The 16,209-nt window shown below is 41.7% G+C and overlaps 1 protein-coding gene across 10 annotated transcripts in view; it reads right to left on the bottom strand.

Annotated features, from left to right (window-relative positions):
- The window catches only part of si:dkeyp-72e1.9 (syntaxin-binding protein 4), a 47,493-nt gene that overhangs the window by 27,301 nt on the left and 3,983 nt on the right, over window positions 1–16,209 (bottom strand). For 5 of the 10 annotated variants that reach the window (XR_006957362.1, XM_047037681.1, XM_047037679.1 and 2 more), the window contains exon 1: window positions 9,302–14,299. The exons of 1 other annotated variant lie outside the window; for it this stretch is intronic. Coding sequence is in view for 8 of the 9 variants with exons in the window: in XM_047037681.1 (XP_046893637.1) it covers window positions 9,302–9,366 (65 nt within the window). In the remaining variant the exon portion in view is untranslated. 4 more of the 10 variants (XM_047037682.1, XM_047037680.1, XM_047037675.1 and 1 more) reach the window with 2 other exon arrangements.

Here is a 16,209-nt window from a genome sequence, read left to right on the forward strand (position 1 = left end):
GGTAACGCATCCATCCTTTACGCATCAAAACATAAACATATTGTATTAAACCGTACTCAACACGTACTACAAACAGGAGTAGACCCACGTGGTCAGTAGGACTACTACGACACGATCTTAAAAAGTGAAATATTGGAGCAAAACGAATGTTATCTTTTGGACATCTGCAGGAGATTACACGGCTGTGCTGTCCCTTCAGCACCACATGCTCTGTTGTTGTTGAGCTGTATGGGTAAATGGACTCATTGAGTTTTTACAATTATTTAAAGACGAACAAGTAGGCTCGACAAACTAGCAACATTTATAAAGAGACAAATGTAAGAAACAACCACCTTTGTTTTGAAAGCGTGCGCTCGCTACATGCTCGTAAAAAGTCAAGAATGGACTACGCAAAGTGCGACTTTAACAACGGAATTCCGCAACAATAACCGATTTCTGCACCAATTTGCAACTTTTACCTGCTAATGATGACAGCTCCTTTATACATGACAGAAAACGTTGGCATTTTGAGTCGAAATACTTCAATTTTCCCCCCAACGACTGTCCGCGCTTCCCCCCTTGCCGCGTCCACCAATGCTTCACCCGTGCGCGGAGGTCTTTTCTTGCGCAAGCCACATGATCATCTGCCTACTGTGTCCTCTAATTCCGCGCGCAGTTAACAGATTCACTCCAAAACTCCATCATCAACTTCAACCACAGATTACATCTGTTACGCAACGAACACGAGCAAACAAAAAGGGAGGTCACAGTGTACTGCGAAATGAAATGAAACATTTTGACGTTGGTTCCTTTGAATGTGGCTAAAGTCTTTCTGTTTAAGGGGAGTGTGTGGCAGGCTGATGTAGGTGTTAGGCGAAAAGCTCCTTTAAGCGCTACATCCTTTCTTCATCAAGCAAACAGCCCTTGCGGTCCCACAGTTGGGGCAGCTTTTCATGGTATACGTTGGCATTCCCACCAATTCGTCCAGTCTTAGTAGACATATATGACACGTGACACAGACTTTGTGTTTTCTATGAACAAGTTGGTTGGTAACACTTTTACTGACTGCAGAGCTACGGAGAGTGGTGGCCACTTGCGATAAGGTTACAGAGGTGTCACAGCTCTGTCTCTACCCTCTTTATAACATTCACCAAGGCCACCTTCCATCTTGGCATGAACTACACTCCACCTCTTATTGTTGCACATTCTGACTTTTTGTGCTTTTTTTACTCATTGCACTTTGCAAACTTGGCCTACATGTATACTACTTATATTCATATTACTTGTTTATAGTTTTTTGGGTTGTATGTACAGCATTTTTTTCATTTTATGCTGCACCAGAATTGCCCTGGGAAGAATGCAAACAATATTTAAATAATTGAACTGACATCTGTTGATGAGGATGAACAAATGGTTAGTATTCAAAGACCTCTAAACTTTAAATCTGTTGAGTTCTGTTTTCTTATTTGATATGTGTTTGGGTATATGACATTGAGTTGGAAAGTGTCAAGGTGAGGATCTGATTCTGTCCCAACATTGTATTCCAACTCCATTAGAAAAAATAAATAAATAAACATTTAATCTCCTGAGCCATTATATTGCATTGTCATTAGTCTTCTAATCTAAATCCTATCAACTGAAATTGTGTGGCATGTCTTCATGTTTACGTGCCTTGAAGCGTTTACGTGGGCAAAACAACCATTACCTTACTTGAATTATAGGACAAATAATATGTCCACTTATCATGACAACAAAACATGAATGAAAATGGCCTCTGACAAGATCACAAAATAGATGAATACAAGAGGGAGCAGTGCTATCAATTGTACTGAGGGAAAATGGAATATAAATCCTGGGACAGCAGTATAAGCCTGCATACAGTATAGGCATTTGTGATGTAGTCTCTCAGTGTGTTCTGGCTGGTCCTTTTACCTTTGTCCCACGTATGTCTGGAGTGTCATGTTTGCTTAAGGGTTCTGTCACTAGGGTGAGAAGTTAGGCTCATGGGAGAGGACATGCTTTTGTGACACACTCCTGCCAGCAGTATCTGTTCATGATTTCCCATTGAAATTTGAGGTGACACACGTGTCAGCGCTCAACTACATTTGCAGGCTAACACCCAGAGAGCTGTAGCACAGATGGAGCCACAAGCTAAGGAAAGTCGGGCTTGTTTGGGAAGTAACCCGGAAAAAATGGCTCACCAACCATTGGCAGGTGGCGTAAATTAGCTTCTGCAGCAGCTGATGGCTCACTCATGGGCCGCTACTGGTTGACTGTAATTCAGCTAAACAATAGCTATTTCTCATAGAAGGTTATAACTTATAAGCCACCAGCGTCAATGTTTTGTCATCTCTACTGTTTCCTCTCTGACTTGTCTATGGGTTCTGATTGGATCTTCTGACACACATGCCACTCACCACCTCTCAGAAACAGTGCTTTAGACAGCTACAGCATAAAAAGCTAGCTAGTTGATGGAGGGAAATGTTGCCGATATAAAATAGTTTTCCAGTGCCACCCAATAGGCTATGAACCAACCTCTTGAACAGCACTGTGTCTACTGTGGTAACACGCCATTACAAAACTTGTCAACAAGCTAAGTGTTGAGTAAAAACTCAACTGGATCAGAGAGCCTGGAAGGTATCCCAGTGTCTTACCTCATCCAGTAGCCTTGTCCAGGGTGGAGAGACTAGCTTTAGAACTGGATACCTAACATTCTTCTTCTGTATATATTATACAAGTTTTAGTACACTACTATATGTTGTCTTCTAATTGGGCAAGAAATTATATAGTGCCATTGATTGCTCAAAAAAAGACACATGAAGTATTGAAATGAAATGAAATATTGCATTTGTGGAAGGCTACAGAATGCTAGGAATTCCTATGCAGATGTTTGGAAGATAGCACATCGACTACAATCCTAAATAATTAAGGAACCAATTTTCCATTTACGTAAAGGCTGTCTAGAGGAAGTTAGAAATCAACAGCCCATCCATGATTGCAGTGTTAATGCTACGTTCTAAGCTTTAATTCTATGTAAATCTCCATCTCCTCCCCTCGTCTTTCCTCTGCACAGCTTGACGCATCTAAAAGGACGGTACCACTGTAGATTAATGCAGGCATTTCCTGAGAGAGCACAACCATTGAAAGTAATCAATTTGAGGCGTGTGTGTGTGGTTTTGTTTATCTGAAGAAAGGGACTGATGTAGTGGTCTAATAAGGGGGCTAGGTGTCCAGTGTGTCTTTGTGGGCATGAACAGTCTGTACAAAAGCAAATCAGGAGTGTGTTTCCTAATTTGGGTGGTGTCAAGTTCTAAGTAAAAACAACCCTCTCTTGTGAGAATCCTGCAATAAAAAATAATTGGATTTCAAGGATTGCGTAACAACAATACACCTGAAATGTAGTGTGGAGTGTGTGTGTGTGTGTGTGTGTGTGTGTGTGTGTGTGTGTGTGTGTGTGTGAAAGTGGTAGGGGGTGCATGTGCCCATTTGGGTGTGTGTACATACTTACGGGTCCGCAGTTACCTGTGTGAGTGAGAGCAACAGAGAAAGACAGAGTGTATGTCAGTGTGTGTGTGTGTGTGTGTCCTTTTCCTAGTGTGAGTAAGAGTAGGAGAGACCTGGCTTGTGCACAGGGCAGTTTATCAAATCCTGTGTGGCTTGCTGTTTTCCCCCTCCATCCATCATGGAGTGGACCCGAGAGGGACTGCCCTGCCTGTCCACTGTAGACACACCTCGCTGTTACATCAGCCTGTTCTCTCCCCCCTACCCCCTTCTTATTTCACACTCCACTATTCACCTCATACACTCGCTGCACCGTGGTTCAGGGTAAACATGGATATTCTTGAAACCAATCATAATCTCAGTGTGAAAACTCTGACTACTATTGTTATCAGAAAAACTCAAACATTGGGGATTATTGAGATTGAAACAGGAACCAAACAAAAGATAAACACAACCGCCCCCCTTCCACAACACACACACATATTCCTTACAAACAAAAGCCAATACACACATACCCGTTCCATACAACAACACAATACAGTGATTTATTCTCTTCTTCTCCATGCAGCAACCATGGTAACAACTGTTTGCATCAGAACTTTAATCACCAAATCTGCACAGTGGGTTGTTATCAGATTATGGGATTATCCCATCCACATTGAGAAATCACACAAAGGCCTGGGGCCAGACATGCGCACACAATTCACACACAGCTCATGCGACGAGAGCCCTAACCACCACTGCCCTGAAGGGTAGTCCAAAGCACCCCAGAGAGGGGACTCCACAGATCTGCACCTGACGCCATGACTTCATTATGGTTTCTTTTCTTAAGGTTCTGTCAGCACAGATGAGAGAGGAAATAGGTTCTTTAAAAAAAGAGAGCTCGAGAAGGAGAGAGATGAAAGAAAAAAAGAGAGAGCGAAGGAGATGAAAGAGAGAGTGAGTGAGAGTGAGAGACCAGTCTGACCTGTTTACGATCAAGTGGATAATGGGAGCAAGGCTGCCCTCCATAGGTGAGGAGGGGAACGCAAATGAGCTCTGGGAGACTTAGACATGCAGCTGTTCATAGATTCAGGAACATTGACTGCAGTGCTCATAGCCAAATAGCTAATAGGTTTTTCCAAGTGTTACAACTGTCCCTACACAGAACCTACACATTGTGAGTAACACTAAAACAAGGATTTAGGGGGAAATCTTTTAAAGAAGGACATAGTACCTGTTCTGGGTGATGGTCAGCACGGTCAGTTCTACACTCCTTTCAAGGTTAATAAGATTGCTGTGAGATTATCTGAGATCTGTATTTATATTGGCAAGTTGCATAGTGCTAACAGAAACAAGACAACTAGCAGAATCAACAAAAGGAACAATGTTTATTGCAATAGTTTATGTAAGCCTCATAGTTTTACGTTGAGAAACATGAGAAACTTAATTAAGTCAAGTGCCCTCTGAGACTGTTCTACTGTAGAGTTTATGCTACCATGGATTTATAGGGTACGCCGTTGGCATCCCAGCTGCAGCACAACCACTAGCAGGGCTCTATGTCTTACACAGAGGAATGTGTTTCGTTTTACCTATATGGAGCTGCCTACAAGCCAAGGAATGCTTTACTGGAACTAAAATCGGAATCTAGAGAATTAAATGCAAGATACAAATGGAAACAAGAAGTCCTAATAACTGAGACATAGAAATAAGATGCATATTTTATGCTCCTGACGACCCTTTAGCAGTCCTATAAAATCTACTTTACATCAGTTAATGTAAGGTTCAGTGAACCCAGTCTGGGAATGTAACTGAACTTCCCTGACAGCTTATCCGTCTTCAGATCTTTAACCTTCGGTTTAATTTTGTGGGTTATCAGAGTATTTTGCCCCCAAACCAGACAGATTTGACTCAGTTTTGACTCAAAACGAAACGTTAATAACCCAAATGGAATAAAACTCTCCCGCATGTTTTAAGTCAAATAGGCCCAACAACTATACATGGAAATATAAAAATGCCAAGAGTAAGATATATCTAAACATTGTCATTAAAAACGGAGCTATCAGCAGAATGTATGAGTGGGCTTCCCCAATGATTGCTATGCTGCTGAGTAAACAGAGCTAAAATGAAACGCTCCCTGCCAGCTTGCCTAATTACAACTGTCCAAAACTGGCACCCTGTTTATGTCGTCTCCCTTAAGAAACAGCCTCAATAGATTGTTGTCCCAGTCAACGGACACTTCTAAACGGACACGTCAAACCAATCAGCGAAGCGCAGTTCTGTCAATAGGTTAAAAAAAATGAAACAAGTGTTCTTCCCTGGGGGTGAACCAAGTCAGCATCTTGCTGCTCAGATAAAGATTGCTGGTAGAGGTAAAGTCAAAACCAATGAAGTCATTCACAACGAATCGATTGCCACCGTGTTGGATGTGGGCAGGGCGGGGGGGGGGGGGGGGGGGGGGTAGGGTTGATGAAGGGTGAATTGGAATCCCATTACTCTGAATTGATTTTGCTCAATGAGGAAAAAATGAAGCTGATTCAGTGTATGTGTGAGTGGATGGTAACATTAAGAACACATATTGATAGTGTAAGAAAGATGTGATGATGCGTGCTTTTAGACTGGTGGGGATAATAACGGCTGCTTACTGAAGGAATATTGAATTTTGATTAAACTCGTAAAACAGACTGCAAATGTATGGGTCCGTATGGATTCACAACCAGAAAAGCTTAACCAGGTTGCCTGCATCTGAAAATAATCGTAAATATTTACTTACTCCAGGGCTAATGCAAAATTCTAATGTCCCCAAGTTATATTTGGTGGGAAACTAGGAAACCATTGACCACAATTCTTGACAAACTAACAACTGTTAGAATTATATTTCAATTGAATGTCTGGTCACCAGGATTGTCCATTACATTTCTTGTCTTGAGAGTTCGCAAAAAAAGGTCAATTGGTTCAGAATCTCAATAAAAACTAGGAAACAAGAGGGTTACAAACTTCCATTCAAATAACAATTAACTGCATTCATAGGTTAGAAAATAGACCCTCTCCTCTAAACCCAGGTATAGTCTTACTCAATGGGATGAATGAATGCAATGAATTAAAGACTAGGAGAGTTGCAATGTGACACACAACTAATCCACTCCACAATGAAGGGGTCAGATAAATACTGATGCTATAAATAACATCCAATAATATATAAATAAAGAATTCTGAGAGGGAAAATGCAACGCCAACAGTGGCTTGTTACTTTATGATCTGATATATAGCGTTTTACAGTGCACCATATTTCTTAAAGTCTGAAGCCTACAGTATGAAAAGCATATAACGTATGTGCCTAGGCAAGAAATTTCCATATTTTCTTAAATTCAATATAAACAAACTACATAATCAGCTACAGTGGTACACATTTTAACAGCTGATGCCAATGAATAGTGTCATAATAGTTCAATTATTCATACTGTTTTCGGAAACCTAACAGAGCAGACTCCTTACTGTAATAAACAACAGCAAGACAATGTGACTTCTTAAGATCCTGTTCATTTGTGTGCAGGGGCAGGGAGGATGTGAGAGAGGTGGACACTGCGTCATGTTGGTGTGTGTGTACTGTACCATGCAGACAGGCTGAGTACACATGACAGGTGACCAGTAAATAACCTGTCTGCCACCTTATTATGTCCCACACCTCTCTGAGGTATACAAGACCTTGATTTGCATCAGTGGAGTGTCAGCTTTTGTGGATGACATGACAGGATCTGGAAGAGTATAGCCTCCAGTCACAGATTTTCACAAACACTAAAGGACAAAGCCAAAACAGAGTGAGACAAGTAGGACAGGGACCACTACCTGCCTTTCATGTCTAAATCTGTACACCTGTCTACATCAAAATGTCAACAAAATTGCACGAGAAGATGAAAATACAATTTTGAAAAAAGATACTAAGAATGCATTTTTTTTTTGTTTAACACATAAAACACAATATCAACATTTAAAGGAACATCTTAAGGGCACAATGTAGGGCTTCAATTTCACAATCCACAAGGTCATACAATCTAGTTTATGCTCAATGATGGTGCAACGAAACCTGTCTCAACCTTCCCTCATACAATACTGGCAAGATGAAAATCATCTCAAAAGGAAAAAGACCTCAGAATCTATAAAGGCAATTGTTAATCATTTCACATTAGCTATTAAATCACAGGCAGAACATTGACATTACAGAAAGTGTTATACTTTTCAACCAAATTCCTCACTTATCAGACATTGTCAATGTTTTTTGTTTACGCTTAACTTGGCTTCAGCAATTTACTGTGCTGACATTTTATCCTTTTATCATGGTTCTTATGCATGCACAGTGGCAAATTTCCATAAACCTAACATTACAGTCATTTGTGAAAAAGTCTGTCTATAGACCCATGTCAAAAAACTTTACGACCTCTCTGACAAAAAAAACTGATAACTGATAGCCGACAAGGTCTTTCCCAGTCCTGTCTCAAGTAACAGACCACGAAGATCAAACGCTGACCCGATACAATATAACAGAGTCAAATGGCAAATTAGTCAACAGTTTATGTATCATATGTGTGCTAAAGGCCTACCTTCCAAAACAGTCAAGAACCATATTGGGTGACCCAGAACAGACATAAACCAGTCATGACAAATGTTGACAAATACATTTACCCATGGTTGTAAAAACAACTTTCTTGTATACCTGCGACACGCCGCTCTGTACTTCTTGGATGGATTCATCCGGATCGGAAACATCATGCGTTCTAGCGTCCCGCCCTCTGGATTAAATTCTAGGATGCCAGTGATGTAAATCAAAAAGTAGTCCCATAGCTCAGGTAACTTGGGGGATGGATACATGAGGTTAGGTTACAGTGCGCTTTGGCACAGGTGCTTCTGTCAGAGGTGGTGTCAAACGGGGGACGCCAAACGTCTCAAATTACTTCCCTTAAGTGGACCAAGCTGACCCTGCCATATTGTTCAGGGCCTAAATTTAGTTGCAAGTCACCGGGCAGACCTCCCCAGGTAGCCTACGACAATGACCACCAAGTTACATCCACGAGCGTCCTCTCCTTTTAAGTCTGCGCATAAGCGTGTGTCGTTGCCTGGGGCTTTGCTTACGATAGCTTTTTATAGGGCTGTTCGCAAGTTGCGGACATAAACAATTTGGTTATTCGATCGGTACTGTGATTGAGCTAGGCTAAAAGTCATTAACGAGAGACAGACTCTGGACAGGAGACGTTAGAAAGTGCTACGCTAAGGAGAAATGTTGGAGACACAAAGTCGAGACCTTTTCTACAAACATACAATCACAATTTCACAACATATCTTTTTCTTTACTATTAGTGACAGATTATGTCGTATCAACAAACAAATAAATTATGAACATAAAAACTGATTCCTGTTTTTTCTTCATTTGGAAAGCATTTGGCTATTAGACACTTGAGATTCATAGTCCGATATAGCCTACACTACTGATAAAACAATACAAACACAAAACAACTTTTTGTGACAAAGGTTTGTCAACATGAAAGCGTACCGTTATTTTGCAGATCTGCTGACGCATGCAAGTCACCGATTTTCTGTATGCACGAGAGAAACTGCGCAGCATTCCCGTTGTGGTTATAAAATAGATAAGCCTAAATGTGTCCATTCACAAAGTTCCAAAAAACAATTTGCCAAAGTAAAATGAACAAATTATGAAAAAATAAGGCTTGGACAGAGAAGTTTATAAGCTCTAAAACGTTAAACCCGTAACAACACGCATTTAACTACAACGCTTTAAAAACAACTTTAACGTGCAAGTGCCACACATAACCTTAAACTCATCTCTTACCAGTAGATGAGCGAGAGTCCATCAAAACGCTCAAGCTCTCTTCCACGATCTTTCAGAAATGACATAGCATCCAAAGGACTGATAGGGTCGAAATTGTCAGCTCCTGTGCTTCGGTTTCAGAGTTTCAAAACAACCACGATGATCTCAAAAAACGCATCACTCTGCCTTCATGTCAATTTAGTTGACGCGCTGCACGCCGCGTCCCTTCGCTGAGTATGTAGATGTGTCAGCACTCATTCCACATCAAATCAATGAGACCGATCTTGCAACAGTAGCTATAGCAGAGAGCGGGAAGCTCAACCGGCGCGTTTCTAATCTGGTGGACACGTGGGTTTTATGCTGACACAATTCAAATGTTAAATAAAATCTAGATTTGTTTCTTATCCGAAGCTCAAGTTTTGGACTTCTGTCTTGTTACAGCTGCCTTTTGTGTGTGCGTTGGCTCCCAACGCAGATGACAGAGCAGTGGAGAGGGAGAAGAGGAGAGAAGAGCTGTGAGAAGTTGTTCCGACTCTCAGACCGCCCGAGGTGCAATGTGCGCAGGGCGTGATGCTCCGGTAAAAGTCCATTCGCCGGTCCACCTGCCCTCACAACACAACAGTGATATAGTTTACACAAATAAACGATATATCTTATAGGTAAGGACAACTCAATCCTTCTTGTGATTATTTAATGTATTTCGATTTTACAGCTCAACGTCTTATCATATTAAAGAAAGGTAGGCTATAGGCTACGTGAAAGCGTGCTGAAGTCTAAAAGCATCACAACTGGTTTTCAGTTGCAGGTCAAATGTTGGCATAAGCAAGTTGTTTTCAAGATGGCACAGAGTAGGTCATATTTACAGACCTTAATCTTACTTAATCGGTGTAGATTTTAGCTATCGCTAGCAATACTGATGTAGGCTAGGCTATGTCTACCAATGCCTGAGAGACAGACCCACCGTCAGCTTTCCACATCTCCCTTGTCGATATGCCATTTTGACAAAGATAATGAGGATTCTGATGTTTCAGTGTTCCTCCGGTTAACAGAGTTATCAAAGTTGTTATGTATTCAATTGCTAGAGTAATAAACAACCATAAAATAGGTTGAACGCATTTAATAACACTGGTTTGCAAAACATGGCACTTTGTGGGCAAGGAAAATAATATAGTTATATAACATTGTTTACTTTTGATAGTCTTGTCATGTTCGAACAGTAGGCCTACTGATCCTGGACCTGCTGTCAGGCAGAAGCTTTTTCCCAAGCTAATCCAGTCAGTTGTGCCAGACACATCCATAAGAGTCAGCTCCTTTGGCACAGGTCCCAGACCTGCTTACACAAATCCTGACCCTAACGTTTGATGCTAAAACTGGTCCTAGAACAGAGGAACAAAGTTAGGATCCATCCACACACAATCCAAACAGAGGCTAGAGGTGGGAGGGGGTGTTGATATGGGTAACATACAGGAGCTCTGGAGATGAAGTCTGATTGGCTAAGGTTAAACAGACTTGATTGACAGTTTTATCTTGGACTGTCGATTTACATATTCACACGCCTCTGTCTATTAGTAGGTAGAAAAACTGCCAAGAAAGTATTGTTAAATGTTTAAAAATATCAGATATCAGAATACAAATCTCACTTTATGACTAGTAATAAGATATATATTCTAAAGTGATTTTATGATACAATCAGAAGGTAAGGGCAAACACCTTAAACAAGTGTAACATGACACATCCATGGCTAACAGATATTAGACTTTAACTGTGCCCTCTGGTGGTGAATTGAGATATTGTCATCTCATGCTGAAGTTGGCAACAGTTTATTGTCAATGCTGCACTGCAGAAAACGACATGGACAGCCCACAATGTCTGTTACATACTAGATTTTCTGAAGAGCACTTCAAGTACAAGCTTACAATCAACAATAATGAATTCCATTCTATTTGTTCTATTGTTCGATCTCATTGCTCCTTTACTGTATCTGGCTCACATACAAGAAAATCTTCTGCCATCAATAGTCTCCTACCATCTCCCTTGAAGGGAACACACCCAGGTTACAAAGGCAGTCCCCTATCACAACAAGGCTGATAAGGTTAATAGCCCATCAGAGACACAAGTAACATTCCTTTCTTGTGAAATGATTAACAGTTATGCATGCTAAACAATGCACATGCATAATTGCTGTCAGACACACACCAAGAGAAAGGCACACACACACAATCGCACACATACACGCATAGAGCGCGCCAACCTATACTTATTTTTGGGGGAGCAGTGTTATCACCGTTGTGGATTAAGAAAAAAGGCTGAAGCAGGTGGAACACAGAAGAAACAAACACATAAATAGACAAACAAGGGAACGGGACATGGAGTTCCAAGATGGTATCAAAGAAAAAAAAAGGGGCCTACCGATGGGGAGTCCAAAAAAGAGACATCGAGAACAGCTAGGGAGGGAGACAGAGACAAAGGAAATACAGAAAACCAACTGAAGCACCTGTTTAAAAATACAACTTCATTTCCAGGTACTGAGACCACCACCACGCTCGGTTCTCCAGAAAATAAACCGCATTCACCCATGCCCTTTTACTTCTTTACAACATCGTCTTTTAGAGCGCACATTCAGTGGTTGTAAAATGTGAGTCAGTTTCACTGGGGAATGGCTGCTGGGCAGTTGGGACTGTTTTTTTTTTCTTTGCTCTATAGCGTGGTTGCAGTGAGTGGGTGGGAGAGGGAGGGAGGGAGGGAGGAGACAGTGGGAGGGAGGGAGGGACACCCCTCCTTGTTTTAGAATGTGAGTAGGAAGAAAGGGATGGAATGTCTGCTAGAACTCCAGCAAAGCAGGTTCATACATCCGCACACACAGGCACACACACACACACTGAGACACACACAGACATGAGATGCAACACCCACAGTCATGCTACTCCTCCAATCTCATTCCATTCCGAGGCGTGGTTGCTCAAAGACCAGGTACCTGCAGTTGACATGGCTACTGTGAAGTGACAGGTTTGTAAGTGTGCTGAAGGAATGTGACAGTAATTATGAAAGATGAAAGCCTCTGAACTAAAGCCAGGACACAGAGATGTAACTGAGACTCCTACTGGTTAATATTAAATCCTACATTTTCTATACTTGTTTCATGTGGTTTTCCTCAGTCCAGTTAGGTGTGAAGGGAAATATTGTGATTTTAGAAAGAGACTAACTGTAAATCAAACTTGCACAAAACACAATAGTAACAAGCCAAAAATGATACGATGCTGATAAAATCTCTGAAGACGGCTCAGACAGGCTTAGTATCTGATGGTGGATGTTAATAGCTGCCTTTGTGTGAGTGTGTGATGTAAGCTTGGCCATGTGTTTGGTGGGTGTGCGGTTCAGTGGTCCAGATGGACAGGACAGCACTTTTACTGTCAGAGGGGGTTTGGATGGTTTTGGGGGGCTTTTGGCAGAACTGGACTCCACCCCACGTTCCTTTGTCCCAGACCCTGGATGGTCCTGCCCATTCAGGATTACTCATCCCCTACTATGACCCATTGAGCCTACCTAACAAATGCACAGGCGTGCACACACATACATGCACACATTTCATCTTTAAAAAGGACCTCCGAAAGGTATGTTTCCCAATAATACTATTGAGAAAGCCTGGTTTACCAAATGACAAACTGTAGACGACCCTATGACTGTTTCTACAGACTGACAGACCTTTGACAGCCCTCATAATCAAGTAGATTCCAGGTACACAAAGGTCAACTGAGGCCTGACCTTTCCTGGTAATAACACCATGGTTGCTGCATTTATGCTGAAAAAGTGATAGGCCATGGGTGGTGATTACACCATATTCTCTAGCTGAAAAAAGTTTGACCAAAAATCATATTCTGTTCATACAGTCCTATCTCTGCTGTTACTTTAATTACCATCTCATCTTCGATGACTTCATGTGTACACTCCCTCCAGTCAGAACCTTTGAAAAGATGAGATAACATCCATGGTTTTAAGATTTCGAATTGAAATCCTCCGGATATCAGAAATGACTCCCCACCGGAGTACATGACTCCCTACCCTGCTACACAGGTTTGTTATAGGCACGTTATAGACCAGTTCACAACTCACAGCAAGATGGATCACATTTTTTAGGGCAGCGGTGGGGGTGTAGGTTTTTAAGGTTTCGAGAGAAGAATTTTACAGTTGTGCAGCAAAAAAAGGCTTAGCACCGCTAAGGCGTGTGTGTGTGAATGTTTCTTGCTTGTAGGAATGAGACACACCTTGGCCATGAGACAAAAAAAGTCACTTATGTGTGTGTTTGTTTTTCCGCAAGCAAGGGGACTCTCCAGTCGCTAAGCCACAAGATCCCCACACTAATAACACCAGTCTAATCAACAAACAGTGACAAGTTAACGCCATGTTAATAACGTGTTAGCAATTGAACTGTGTGCTGAATTCACTGTGTGATTCACTGAATAGCTAACCAAGTTCAATATAGCACCAATGCAAATGGCGACACTCGACCTTGAAAGTTCTCTGTAAAGAAGGCTTCCTGTACACATCCTAATGCTATTTTCTCAACACTTCTTCAACACGTTACACCTACTGAACAATAAAGATGTGTCTGTAACAAGGTGTCAAGAATGTGTAATGAGACTATCAATGGTGTCTCCTTGTTTGTCATAATGACTTGTTCTCCAGGTATGGTGACCATGCAGCTCCACAGTGAGCCACACCCGAGGGACTGCACCATTATTGTGGCATACGTTCGAATATTTGTGACAGTGACCTACGAGGAGTGGTTGGGTGTGGTATCCACATTCACCTGTTTCACCACACCCATCCACTCCTCATAGGTATGTAAAAAATGGTGTGGGTGTACAGGGAGATGAGAGGGAGAGATGGAGAGGGAGAAACAGAGAGACAAATGTAAAGGCAGAACAAAGAGAGACAGAAAGAGGCAATTGCTTGACTACCAATATCAAACTTAGACTCGACCAGGGGTAGGCAACCCTGGTCCTCGAGGGCCGCTGTCCTGCATGCTTTATATGTTTCCCTGCTCCAGCACACCTGATTCAAATGAATGGGTTGTTATCAAGCTCTGTGGAAGCCGGGTAATGACCATTCATTTGAATCAGGTGTGCTGGAGCAGGGAAACATCTGAATGATGCAGGACAGCGGCCCTCGAGGACCAGGGTTGCCTATCCCTGGACTAGACCAATGGCACACACTGTCACCCTGTTGGGACACCCACCAGGGCTGCCAGCCAGTGTACTTCATCATGGGAACAAGAATGCCACCACCCCAGGGAACTATGTCTCTGACATCCGGATTTGTCATGTTCGTCATGTGTCACTGAACCCATCCATTCTCCTCCCTTTAATAAAACTGATGTTGACACTGAGACTACGAGACACACCTTGAAACTAGCTACACCCACCTGTATGAAGAATGCTCACTGCATGGTAAACTCTATACATCGCCAAAATGTATGTACACACAAAATAAATTACACGCACAAGTGCACAGAAGTGCACACACATCCACATGCACACATGCAAACACAGAATAATTTTTGCTATTCACTTGAGTTGCCGTCAGAACGATTGTGTTTAAAAACGGAACGAGTCCTGAATTCATTAATTCATCCACACCATCATTAATTTAATAGTTTCTACATTCATTTGTTGGTTTCATCTTCTGTTCATTAATTTACTAGGTAGGTAGGTAGGTAGGTAGGTAGTTAGTTATTAAGCCTAAGTTATTAAGCCTATTAAGCCTTAACAAGTACTGGAAGCTAAACCTCAACTCTCAGCTCTGCTCTGTCTACTGTCTGTAGTAGTAGTACAACAAGACCTACAAGGAGGAGCGAGATTAGAGATGCAGTCTCCAGCTCACCAAATCAGTTAGCTATGTTTGAGAGGGAGGAATGCTGTTAATGTTTAAACAGACAGAATGGACTGTAGCCTTCATCAATGTGAACCAATGCTATCAGTGTAAGAATGTAGTAGTGATGGGGTTAGAGGGAGGCCATAGAGAAACAGATTGACCATGATACTACAATACTGCTGACTGAACCACAGTAAATGTTGAACTGAGTGTTGATTTCATTTTCCTTTTATAGTAGTTTGCATCTAACAATCAATAAATTGCTTAATAAATTCATAAAGGTATATGAATATGTAAGGAACACAATGAGTCACAGTAATTTATAAAACTGTCCTTTCATGCTTTGACGCTATTTGAAAACAACTGTAAGTCGTCCAGAATATGTATTTTTTGTGTGAGGTACTATATATTTATCAACTCTAATGAGTAACATTTGACGCCTGTTGACTTTGTGTCAGAAAAACAAAGGCTGTTTTGTTGACATAAAGCAAGGCCTTAGGGTGATTGGTGGAGAAGGGAAGAGCGTAAGAGAGATAACTCATCACTAAGCTGTTAGGTTTCCATCCCTCTAAATGTGGTGAGAACACAGTGGATACACACTTGCACTTGCACACAATCACACTCACACAAATGACTCATTATTTCTAACCATGACCAGTTCCTTTGGCTCTTCCTCACAGCTGATAATGGGCTTCCTGTCCATAGCTCTGTGGATTCAGGACCAGGAAGTAGTGGCACCCTGCACACTATCCCAGAACATTTAACTCCAGATGACCTCAGTTTTACACGCTAAACCTTTCCCTTTGTAGAGAGGGACTATACTACTATGGAATGTTAGGGTTAGAGTTAGTGTTCCCTAGGGTTGGGGCTAATATAGAATATTATACTGAACTTGACTGAATCTCTTTTATCGTGCCACACATGATCCGGCCCCAAATTCCTTCTGACTTTCTAGGACAAAGTCAAGTGAATGAACTTCTGGGGATCTTCTTAAGTAGTGTCACTGTCAGTCCATCCACAGACACACACATAGACACACAACACAACCAAACACACAC

The sequence above is a fragment of the Hypomesus transpacificus genome, chromosome 17 (genome assembly GCF_021917145.1).
Source record: "Hypomesus transpacificus isolate Combined female chromosome 17, fHypTra1, whole genome shotgun sequence".
Classification (NCBI taxonomy): Eukaryota; Metazoa; Chordata; class Actinopteri; order Osmeriformes; family Osmeridae; genus Hypomesus; species Hypomesus transpacificus.